Genomic DNA, 11573 nt, shown 5'->3' on the forward strand with positions numbered 1-11573 from the left:
CATAAGTACATAACCAATAACCCATGACTTAGACATAGATAATCACAAAAATTTAGAACTTTAAATCTATTAAAATACATAAACTAGCAGCCCCACTAATTTTCCCTTGTCAATCAGTACATTATCTGATCTGAACTTCTCTTCTGTCTGTAACAATGTGACAACCCGCCCCGTGGGAACTACCTGCTCCGTGAGACCCAGACTCACAGCGCTGCAGGTCAATTGGTGACAGTTTGTCCTGTGGGAATGCTGTTAAATGGTGAGGTCCTGGATTCGAGGCTCACCAACAACCTAATTATGGAATTAGAGAGAATTCATAATGAAGGAGTTGGGGTCGGTGCGCTGCAGCGCTGTGAGTCTGGGTTCCACGGGACAGGTAGTTCCCACGGGGCGGATTGTCACAAACAACTTGTTCAAAACCAATATTGTATGCTCAAAGAATGATATAAAAATGTTGGACAGAACTTGGGTTCACCCTTTAAGGTGAATCTTATAATTCACCCCACTTTTTTACACCAATCAAACTGCCACATAGGATTAATGAAAGAGGGGATTAAATTTAGAAAAGAAAAAAAAATATAGCTTTAAAAAAAAGGAACTAACGTTAAGCTAAGCCGCCGTTAGTTTTGATCTGATTTTTTCTTCTTAATCCATCGGCGTCTTCTTCTTCTTCTTCCCAGAAACTCCTAAAGAATTTTTCACATAACTTACAGGTTTGTTTGAGATACGTCATCACTCAATTAACATAATTAATCTCAAGTTTAATTATGGTTTGTTATATATATCTCTTGATCATATTAGAGAGATTGAGTCAATTAGGTTTTATTGCTTTATTTTGATCGTGACAAAAAATCGATGACTAATGATTATACACCATTAAAGTCACAATTGTTCTGGCAATAACTAATAACTATGAGAAGAAAAGAGTTTTGATGACTAATGATTATTACGTTTAGTGGGGTTCCACTGAATGAATCAAAGTTGTTTATTGGGACATTCTATTGCTTAGCTTGTCATGGGAGACATCTTTAATTATTTTTCATCAATTCCCACATGCCTCTACGCCATCTGTTCATTTACTCATTAGTTAATTTTTCAAATTTTGATGAATTTTTTGTCATGTATAAGAGGACAGAACTAAGGTCAAATCGTGATGTAGGAGCCTTTTTGTTGTACTCATAATTGTTCTACGTTATCTAGACTAATTTTTAACTACTGTTTATATTTTTCTATATAGTTGCAATGGAGAGTACTCATTTAAGTGGTAAGGAAATTGTTCCTGCTAATCAAGATGAATCTGGTTTGCAAGTCTCAGGTGAAACTAGTTTGTTAAGTCAGAATTCAGATGAGTTTTTAGCCGAGAAAAAAGATGCTACACTCAGTGATGACGATGCTTTAGTCAGCGATGAAGATGCTTCTATCAGTGATTTCAGTGAAGAAGAGGATATAAGCAACAATGAGAATTATCTTCAGATTGAAGATGTTGATGCTTTAGAGGCAAACAATGAAAATCAGAAAAAAACATGAGCTCTGTATTGGAATGGATTTCAGTTCTGATGAGTCTGCATATAAAGCTTATAGAAAGTATGGAGGCAATCATGGTTTCGACGTAAGGAGACAGCGGACTGCGAAGAAAAACAACAAGCTAGTAAGGATGGTTTATGTATGCTCAAAAGAGGGGCTTAGACAAGAACTTAAGGTCAAGAAATCATATGCACGACCAACCACAAGGTGTGGTTGTAAAGCTCGCATGTCTTGCTATCTTCAAGTTGATAAGATCATCAAACTTTTTATCTATTCTAGCGAAGGAATTATCCAAGCTCAACTACTCTCGGCCAGCCTCTTCATCATATTTGTTTCTTTTGTTTACTCACTCTTAGTCTCTATATTTGTTCTCACACCGATGCTTCTTCTTCACTCTTCTGTTTCTTGCGGCTCAAGGCTCTTCTTCTTCTTCCTTCTTTGTATTTTCTTCTCTGCTACTCTCCTTTGTAGCTTGTTCTCTGCTACTCTCCTTTGTTCTCTTCTTGGGCACTTCTTCTTAGATCCAATTTGTTTGTAGATTTAATCAGAGGTTCAACTCCAAAAAAAAAACTTATTTTTTAATTCAATGGTCTTCCTCTCCATCTTCTTCTTCCTCTTGTTTGATACTTTCTCAGTACAAAATCAGTTTTGGTTCAAGCCTTTGAGGATGTTCAAATAGCATGAAGAAGAAGAAAATTGATGGATGAACATGGTTTGATTTGGCTTGGAGAAGGTTAAACTGAAATAAGATTTTGAAAGCATAGATTTTGGAGACCCGAACTTGACAAACCCTTGTATTATATTTCTGTGAAAGATATTAGAACGTTCAAGCAATTAACAAGAAGAAGCCGTCTACGGCAACAGCGTTAGTTCCTTTTTTTTTAAAGCTATATTTTTTTTTTTTCTAAATTTAATCCCTTTTTTCATTAATCCTATGTGGCAGTTTGATTGGTGTAAAGAAGTGGAGTGAATTATAAGATTCACCTTAGGGGGTGAAGCCAAGTTCTGTCCAAAAATGTTAAAAGTCAGTAAAAGAAAAATACTAATGAAGACGACAGAAACCAAAACGCAGTGACGGCTGTCGTTAAAACAACAAAGCCAAAACGCCGTTTCGCTGAGTCTAACCTCCGTTTATCTACAGAAAAATTGGGTTTAAGAACGTAAACATAAATTAGTGTGCTAAATAGGAAATCCCCAATAGGTCAGGGTTCGTTTTGCAAACCAAAAAAAAAAAAAAAAAAAACTCATTTCTTCGTCTCGTTAACTTGATTTGCTAAGGAAAAATAGATCAGTCGTCGTAGATCCGATCGAATCCACGATGGCGCTGGTAACATCCGTGCGCGATTACATCAACCGGATGCTTCAGGATATCTCCGGCATGAAGGTTCTCATACTCGACTCCGAAACGGTAAAAAAATCGGATAAATCTTCTCCGATTGATAATCTAGGGCTTTGATTTTACAATGTTTGAATCGATCGTAGGTGAGCAATGTAAGCATCGTGTATTCGCAATCAGAGCTGCTCCAGAAAGAAGTTTTCCTCGTGGAGATGATAGATTCGATATCGGCGTCGAATGAATCGATGTCGCATCTGAAAGCTGTTTATTTCGTCCGTCCGACGTCGGAGAATGTTCAGAAGCTGCGGCACCAGCTTGCGAATCCTAGATTTGGAGAATACCATTTATGTATGACTTGACTACTGATGATGATATGATTATTAATCTTTTGAGTTTTGTCATTGTTCAGTAATGATTATGAATCTTTTCTTTCAGTTTTCTCCAACCTGTTGAAGGATACTCAGATTCATATTTTGGCTGATTCTGATGAGCAAGAGGTTGTACAACAAGTTCAGGTGATTTTTTTTTTTAGAATCCTGCTTTTGGCTTGCTCCTTCCTCCACTGATGATGCTAAAAGAATGTTTCTTAGTTTATTATTTCCTTTTCTGCTCATCTTAGGTTTTCTGATTCAAACTTAAACAGTGGCTTGTCTAACAGTCCTTTTATGTTGCAGGAGTTTTATGCAGACTTTGTTGCTGGTGATCCGTATCATTTCACTTTGAATATGGCAGCAAACCACCTATATATGCTCCCAGCAGTTGTCGATCCCTCTGGTTTGCAACGCTACTCCGACCGGGTTGTTGATGGAATTGCGGCTGTCTTTCTGGCGTTGAAACGTAGACCTGTCATCAGATACCAGAGGACCTCTGATACTGCTAAAAGGATTGCACAGGAAACAGCTGTACGTGAAATTCTGGCTAGCTCACTATATGTTATTTCTTCATCTCCTGCTTGCTTAGTCTGAAAATTCATTTGAAATACACTTTTTATGTTTCAGAAATTGATGTATCAGCAAGAAAGCGGTCTTTTTGACTTCAGACGCACTGAAAGCTCTCCGTTGCTGCTTGTAATTGACAGAAGAGATGACCCAGTTACCCCATTACTGAATCAGTGGACATATCAGGTTAACTTGACTAAAATTGCTATTATTGTGCTACTCTCTGGTATATAAGATTTGCCTCCAGATGTCATACTGAACAAGCCTTGCTCATTGACGAGATCTTTTTGTAGGCAATGGTGCACGAACTCATAGGACTTCAAGATAATAAAGTAGACTTGAGAGCCATTGGAAGTCTTCCAAAAGATCAGCAAGTTGTGAGTCTTCTCCAGTACCGTGTTTTATTAGTTGGAAACTTTACAGCTAGTTAATAAGTCTCCTTTCTTGGCAGGAGGTGGTTTTATCATCAGAACAGGATGCATTCTTCAAATCAAACATGTACGAAAATTTTGGGGATATTGGAATGAACATCAAGCGAATGGTAGATGACTTTCAGCAGGTGGCTAAGAGTAACCAAAATATCCAGACAGTAGGTACAAATATCGCTAGTCTTAAACTATACTCCTGCAAAGACGTCCAGCTGTTGGTGCTAGTGACAGTGATAATCTGTGAATGCTTTGGTTTTACAGAGGACATGGCCAGATTTGTTGACAACTACCCTGAGTACAAAAAGATGCAAGGCAACGTCTCAAAGCATGTGACCCTGGTTACTGAAATGAGCAAGCTTGTTGAAGCAAGGAAACTGATGCTGGTTTCACAAACAGAGCAGGACTTGGCTTGCAATGGTGGCCAAGGAGCTGCGTATGAGGTAGTGAATTTTCCATTTTCTCTGTCCTGTGCGAGAATCACCTGTTGCATCCATCGAAAATAATCATACAGAGAAATGCTTTATCACCCGGAACATGCCGAGGGTCTTACTCACTGAGTAATACCTCTGACTTTCATGCTTATTTGCAGGCAGTTACGGATCTCTTAAACAATGAAAGTGTGTCTGACATCGACCGGCTACGTTTGGTGATGCTGTATGCTCTGCGCTATGAGAAAGAGAATCCCGTTCAGTTGATGCAACTGTTCAACAAATTGGCTTCACGCTCTCCCAAGTACAAACAAGGGGTACGGTCAAACTTAACACCTTTCAGTTTTGAATTGCAATCTCTTTCTTGCACCTTTGAATAGATTCTTCCGCATCACCTTTTAAAGTTGAAAATGATTAATGGTTCATGTATCACTATACTGGTCCACCTGTTCTTTTCGAGTTTCGTCCATGGTGGTTCTAACTTAATATTTATGAATAACATGCAAAAGACCTTTCAATGTATACTTGGGCTGGATTTTTTATATCATAACTTTCTGAATGTCAACTGCAGCTTGTTCAATTTCTCTTGAAACAAGCCGGCGTAGAAAAGCGTTCTGGTGATCTGTTTGGAAACAGAGATCTTTTGAATATAGCACGCAATATGGCTCGTGGACTTAAGGTCTGTATCTGAGATTACACTTCTCCAGAAACATTGTACATCTCCCTAAGTATGTCGTGTTGCTGATTTGCTGGGAAAAATAAAAACAGGGGGTTGAGAATGTGTACACTCAACATCAGCCACTTTTGTTTCAAACGATGGAGAGCATAACCAGAGGGAGATTGCGTGATGTGGATTACCCCTTTGTTGGAGATCATTTTCAACAGGGACGGTATGTGTGTCACACTAGTTTTCTCTTTCTTTAAACTACTTTTGTTACAAGAAGTGCATGATTTATGGTGACACAGGCCACAAGAGGTGGTGATATTCATGGTTGGTGGAACAACGTACGAGGAATCACGCTGCGTTGCTCTACAAAACTCGACCAACTCCGGGATTCGGTTTATTCTGGGCGGCACCGCAGTGCTTAATTCCAAGAGGTAAGTGAGTTTAATACAGGTTTTGTCTGTTGTTGAATGTTCATATCCAAGACTGTATCATTTAGAATGTTGGACGATAATATGATTTATGTGTTAGGTTTCTCATGGACTTGGAAGAAGCACAAAGGATATCAAGATCAGGTAGCCATATGGTGTGAAGAGGGTTATTGTGCATTAGTAGTCTATATATAAGATTCTTCCTTATGATAAATATTTGACTACAGAAGACTAAACATGCGCGTGTCATAATTTTTCGAGAGACAATGATAGAAGAAGAGGTTCTTCGAATCATTCCTACATATGACGAGATTACAGACATCGAATCTTGGGTATGTGTGTGTACCCGTCGTGGTACAGTTTAATTGGATTGTTCTTCATACAAAACAATGGCTAATAGAAAATGAGACTCTTAAGACTTAAAAGTAGAATAGTGTTTCTGAAAGATCCAATATATAAAGTTGAAAGATTGCATTTAACAAGTTGGCTACAACGTTATGCTGAATCAAAAGCAAAACTGTTTCCAGAGTGACGACCACAACATACATTTGCCTTGCAGTTCAAGACTCGTTACCTGTCTTCACATCAGACATAAATTGGCCCAGATCAAAAGGATCTTGTTCATATTCCTTGTCAAACTCAACAGGCCGTTCTCTCTTCCCCGACCTCTCGGAAGCACCTGTGAAACCTTTGTCTGGTTTGAACCTCTCAGTGTTCTTGACCTTACCGAGCTGCTGGTCTGCGTTCCCATACATTTCTTCATCCCGATCCTTCTTAGGCTTGTACAGAGTTGAAAGAGTAGGTTGTGCAGTGAACAAGCTCTTGTCGTATACGTTGTACTGGTCGTCAGTGGCGAAACCTGAATCCATTCCCTTCTCTTGGTTGAAGAGCCTTTGATCATACACAACCTCCCCGCCTTTTCCTCCCGCCATTCCAAGAGCGACTTTCTCGCTGATGTCACGGTCTCTGTCTCTAGTAATCTTGCTCTTCTTCCCCATAGCAGCATCTTTACCTTCCCTGCGACGCTCTTCTCTAATCGTCTCCCTCTGCATCCGTTCAACAGTACTCTCACTCTCAGGCGCACCACTTCTTTCAGAGCGAGCTTTTTGGGCAAGAGCCCTCAACTCCTGCTCTTTCCTTTCCTTCTCCTTCATCACCATCTCCTTTTGCACCTTCGACCGCATCGAAACAGCCTCTCTAGCCTTCTCCTCAGCTACGTAAAGTGACTCGGACAGCTTCGCAAAGCTATCATTGATCTGAACGTCTTGCAAGCCTCTTCCATCAGCAGCATGACGTTTATCAAGAGGGATAGCGTAACCCTTCTGATTCTTCCAGTTCGAGATACAAGGAGGGATCTTCCAGTCCTGCTGGTCCTTGACGGTAACAGGCCTAGGCGGGGAATGCATGACAGGAACGGGAGGAGAGCCAGAAGCCTTGGGGACTCTCTTGTGCCTAAACTTTGGTGGATCAAGTGGGTCTACAGGCATCTCCACCATCCTAATGATCCTGGAAGAAGACTGCTCATACTCAATATACTTAGAGTCTCCTGATTGGCTAGGCACATTGGTTGGCTGTGATGCACGCAATCTCACATTCACAACCTTCTCCATAGCAGCTTTCGTTTCCTCCGTAGTCTCATGTATCTGCTTCTGCAGCTCCTCCCCCTCCTCCTCCTCTCCCTCGAGATGGATAGTAGTATCCTTATGCTGAGAGTAGACAATCTTCCTTGAGTTCTCGTTCTGCCTCGCGATAGAATCAAAAACAACGTTTACCTCAGCATCAGGCAGAGTCTTGGACCCAAGATTATTATTAGACGTACTCTTTCCCATGCCAAGAGGATACTGAACAACAAGAATCTCAGGGAAAGCACCACCGTCTCCAAAGTCCTCAGGGTAACCTTGCCGCTTCAGGTAAGCGGTGGTTTCGGATTCAGTGAAACGGCTTTTGAACCATGGAGCGTTGGAATGGTCGTAAAACGTCGTCGTTGTTGATTTGGCTGGAGGTAGGAGGGATTTATGAGACGCCATAGTGAGAGTATAAGAAAAAAATCAGTATGGTTTATAACGATATAACAATCAGAATTCAAAAAACACACAAAAGACTTTTGATAACTCACTCTGTCTGTTTTTTTTTTTTGGAGCTCTCTTTCTTCAAAGCTTGGATGATTATTAGATTCGACCACCAATCTCTATTTATAACCTAACTAGGGCCACCGACCAGAAAGAAAATTAGAAAGAAAAAAAAGAAGGAAATTAGATGAATGTCTTTTCCTTTTTTGGTTTAGCACAAGATTCTTATTGCGCTATGTTTTAAAGGTGGGGCCCATTACCAATACGTGATTTTCAGAGAAATTACAGTTGGGTTTTTTCCGGTTATGTCGATTTAAACAAAATAAAAAAATTGTCGTCGCCTGAGAGATTCGAACTCTCGCGGGGAAACCCCATGTACTTAGCAGGCACACGCCTTAACCACTCGGCCAAAGCGACTTGTTGAAAATGGATTAGTCAATGTATAATTTAGCTGTTCAATTTTGTCATCTCTTGTTTTTAGGTTAGTAATCTAATTTCTTACGATATTAATTAATAGTAGTATAAACATGTTGATTAGAAAAACAAGATAGGAAGTAAAGCTAGAGTATGGAAAGACCATTGGCTCTCTAACGATCCTATGCCAATACCAAGAGGTCCTGACTCTATCTCCCATCGTCACTTGATAGTAAAGGACTTATTTATTCGAGGAACAACTTGCTGGGATAAAAATAAGCTCAGGGAATTAATGCATCTTGAGGACATTGAAAGGATAAAGCGAATCAGACCAAGCTCAACTCGTTTTCAGGATACAATATATTGAGCCTATAGTAGATATCATGTTTTCACCGTGTACAGTTTCGAAATCAACTATTGGTAAAATTATGGCGACTCAACATTCCACCAAAAGTAAAGATATTTTGGTGGAAAACCATCCATAATGGATTACCAGTTGTTGAAAACTTGATAAAGAGAGGGTGCAAGATACCAAAAAGAGGTCTGTTATGGTGGAGAAGATATAGAAAACATTATGCATATGTTGTTCAAATGCAGAGTAGCTAGGTCACTCTTCCAAGTAGAGCGTCTTCAGGTCATTGATCAATCAAGTGATTTTCTGCATCTCATAGAAAGAGTTGTCTTTAAAGATGCAGGAGATCCTACTAATAATCTTGTTTTCTTCCTCGGATGGAGAATTTGGAGAATGAGAAACAAAGAAAATAACAGGGAACTTATTGTGCAGTTATTAAAGCAGCTCTGATGGATCAAGAGCTTTGGAAGAAAGCAAATGATAAAATGCTCTACTGTGCAGCAGAGCAGATGCTTCATGGAAATCACCAGCTGGAATAGGGTGGTCCTTATATAGCAAAGAAGGAACCTTCAAACTGCTACTATATCAACCTTTATCAACCTTCTCTCTATTCAAAATATAAAAAAATTAGGGTCACATAATAATAATAGTAGCTGAAGATTTGATTTTGATTGATCAGCGATTTTGTGGCTTTGGTATCTCTAATTGAGCTGTTTGCTTTCACTGTTTCTTAAAAAAAATAATGGAGTGGAGGTGGAGGTGGAGGGGAATCCTCTGCTCTCTCTTCTTTATCCTCTCCATGGGAGAGTCCTCCAGTAGAAGATTCCGGTTAATGACTACTACCTTCACTTGGCCAATCTTGAGTGCCAGTGTTTTCCTTCTTGTTGCCCTCCTCCTCCCTATGTATCTCATCTTCCAACACCTTGCTTCTTATAATCAGCCCCAGGTTTGTTTGTTGCTCATCATCACTTGACCTCCCAATGTAAGAAACCATAACTTTCCCCTTTTTTGTTTTTGTTACAGGAACAGAAATTTCTTATTGGACTTATTCTCATGGTCCCTGTTTATGCTCTCGAATCGGTATGATTGATAAGATATATTCATTTAATTTTGATTTTATATTTGGTAGTGCAGTTTTTTCTTATGATTTTCTTCCTGTCCTGCAGTTTTTGTCTTTGTTGAATTCAGAAGCAGCTTTCAACTGCGAGGTGATTCGTGATTGTTATGAAGCTTTTGCGCTCTACTGCTTTGAGAGATATTTGATTGCTTGCCTTGGTAACGCCTCTTTACATAATAACCGTATCAAAAACTTTTGAGTCTGCTGACTTGTTGTGAGAGTATTATTCTCTCTCAGATGGAGAAGAACGTACGATTGAATTCATGGAACAGCAAACAGTTATCACCCAGAGCACCCCTCTTCTTGAAGGCACATCTACTTACGGAGTTGTAGAGCATCCTTTTCCTATGAACTGCTTCTTAAAAAATTGGAACCTTGGTCCTCAGTTTTATCACGCTGTGAAAATTGGCATCGTTCAATATGTATGTATGTTAGATTTTTGTAGACTATCATCCTCTCATCACTATGCTCTCACCTGATGCTCTATTGATCTGTGCTCTTTTAGCAATGATCCTTGAAGCGTGTGGAGTTTATGGAGAAGGAAAATTCCAGTGGAATTACGGGTAAATCTTCTTCCTTCCCCTCTCGTCTTGGTCCTAATGTGGCATTATGATTTATTTGTCTCATTGCAGATATCCATATCTGGCTGTAGTGCTTAACTTCAGCCAAACATGGGCGTTGTATTGCCTTGTACAGTTCTACGGCGTCATCAAAGATAAGCTAGCACCCATCAAACCACTGGCCAAGTTCTTAACATTCAAGTCTATTGTATTCCTCACCTGGTGGCAAGGTATTATCGTTGCCTTCCTCTTCACAATGGGACTTTTCAAAGGGTCCTTGGCTAAAGAACTAAAGACGAGAATACAAGACTACATCATCTGTATTGAGGTAGTAGTTTTTTCTTTTCAATCCACAGTTTGAGACTCTGAGCTTATCAAAACTTGAAAATGTGCAGATGGGTGTTGCTGCTGTGGTTCATCTCTATGTCTTTCCAGCTGCGCCTTACAAGCGTGGGGAAAGATGTGTGCGTAACGTAGCAGTGATGTCAGATTACGCCTCTATAGACACACCTCCCGATCCAGAAGAGGTTAAAGACAGCGAAAGAACAACTAGGATGCGGTACGGTAGGCATGATGAGGCGGAGAAACGCTTGAGTTTCCCACAGAGTGTGCGTGATGTGGTGATGGGAAGTAGTGAAATCGTAAGCCTGATTAAATCTTACACTCGCTACTTGCATTACTTGTTTTTTTGCTCATGGCCTCCTTTACCTTTGGACTAGATTGCGGATGACATGAGGTTCACTGTTTCACACGTGGTGGAGCCTGTTGAAAGAGGAATAGCTAAAGTGAACAGAACATTTCATCAGATATCTGAAAACGTGAAAAGATTTGAGCAGAAGAAGAAGAGAACAAAGGATGATTCTTATGTGATTCCAATGAGTACATGGACGAAAGAGTTCTCAGAGGTTCATGATAACCTTTATGAAGGAGGGAGTGTGAGTGACAGCGGTTTAGGAAGCAGAAAGAGACATCACCAGTCTAGAGTCTCTGGATTGTGGAGTAGAATGCGAAGTTAACAGCTACAGAGAGAGAAGTTGTAGATTTTCATGAGATGATGCTAATCTTCTTGGTTTACACACAGAGGTAACAGCAGTGTTGCTGCTAACTTGTTTTCTCAACTCTTTATACAACTTTATCAAAGAAGTTAACATCTGTATTTCATAATATGACAAATCCTTACACAAGAATAATAATAATAAAAAAAAAGTGTCATGATTAAATTCGTGTACAACTCATGTTATGTTTGTGACTAGATCCAACCAACTATTTTCTTATTAATAAAAACTAGTTGAAGCTGAATTACAAGTACTCC

The 11573-nt window shown here is 39.7% G+C and overlaps 3 protein-coding genes and 1 non-coding gene across 4 annotated transcripts; 2 read left to right on the forward strand and 2 right to left on the reverse strand.

The window, feature by feature from the left end:
* The first annotated feature begins 2721 nt into the window (after positions 1-2721).
* Positions 2722-6051, forward strand: LOC106396901 (vacuolar protein sorting-associated protein 45 homolog). Its single transcript, XM_048755703.1, has 13 exons — positions 2722-2932; positions 3007-3208; positions 3296-3375; positions 3535-3762; positions 3859-3984; positions 4092-4175; positions 4250-4391; positions 4488-4666; positions 4816-4971; positions 5226-5333; positions 5423-5544; positions 5621-5752; positions 5850-6051. The coding sequence occupies exons 1-13, from the start codon at positions 2843-2845 to the stop codon at positions 5908-5910; spliced, it is 1710 nt and encodes a 569-aa protein (XP_048611660.1). The 5' UTR covers positions 2722-2842; the 3' UTR covers positions 5911-6051.
* Positions 6052-6168: 117 nt separating this feature from the next.
* Positions 6169-8049, reverse strand: LOC106396911 (SNW/SKI-interacting protein-like). Its single transcript, XM_013837423.3, has one exon. The coding sequence runs from the start codon at positions 7774-7776 to the stop codon at positions 6310-6312; it is 1467 nt and encodes a 488-aa protein (XP_013692877.3). The 5' UTR covers positions 7777-8049; the 3' UTR covers positions 6169-6309.
* Positions 8050-8153: 104 nt separating this feature from the next.
* On the reverse strand, positions 8154-8235 carry TRNAS-GCU. The gene has a single exon. It is a non-coding gene; the product is annotated as a tRNA-Ser (tRNA).
* A 955-nt stretch (positions 8236-9190) lies between these two features.
* LOC106422023 (protein LAZ1 homolog 1-like) lies at positions 9191-11417 on the forward strand. The gene is made up of 8 exons (XM_048755717.1): positions 9191-9530; positions 9608-9664; positions 9751-9859; positions 9939-10125; positions 10166-10264; positions 10334-10589; positions 10657-10902; positions 10981-11417. The coding sequence occupies exons 1-8, from the start codon at positions 9327-9329 to the stop codon at positions 11275-11277; spliced, it is 1455 nt and encodes a 484-aa protein (XP_048611674.1). The 5' UTR covers positions 9191-9326; the 3' UTR covers positions 11278-11417.
* Positions 11418-11573: the final 156 nt, after the last annotated feature.

Source organism: Brassica napus, chromosome A2 (genome assembly GCF_020379485.1).
Source record: "Brassica napus cultivar Da-Ae chromosome A2, Da-Ae, whole genome shotgun sequence".
NCBI lineage: Eukaryota > Viridiplantae > Streptophyta > Magnoliopsida > Brassicales > Brassicaceae > Brassica > Brassica napus.

Coding starts and splice junctions, on each gene's coding strand:
- LOC106396911 (XM_013837423.3), bottom strand. CDS start 7,776: ATGGCGTCTCATAAATCCCTCCTACCTCCAGCCAAATCAACAACGACG.
- LOC106396901 (XM_048755703.1), top strand. CDS start 2,843: ATGGCGCTGGTAACATCCGTGCGCGATTACATCAACCGGATGCTTCAG. Junction 3,209..3,295: donor ATTTGGAGAATACCATTTAT/GTATGACTTGAC, acceptor CTTTTCTTTCAG/TTTTCTCCAACCTGTTGAAG. Junction 5,545..5,620: donor GATCATTTTCAACAGGGACG/GTATGTGTGTCA, acceptor ATGGTGACACAG/GCCACAAGAGGTGGTGATAT.
- LOC106422023 (XM_048755717.1), top strand. CDS start 9,327: ATGGAGTGGAGGTGGAGGTGGAGGGGAATCCTCTGCTCTCTCTTCTTT. Junction 9,665..9,750: donor CTGTTTATGCTCTCGAATCG/GTATGATTGATA, acceptor CCTGTCCTGCAG/TTTTTGTCTTTGTTGAATTC. Junction 10,126..10,165: donor ATTGGCATCGTTCAATATGT/ATGTATGTTAGA, acceptor TCCTCTCATCAC/TATGCTCTCACCTGATGCTC.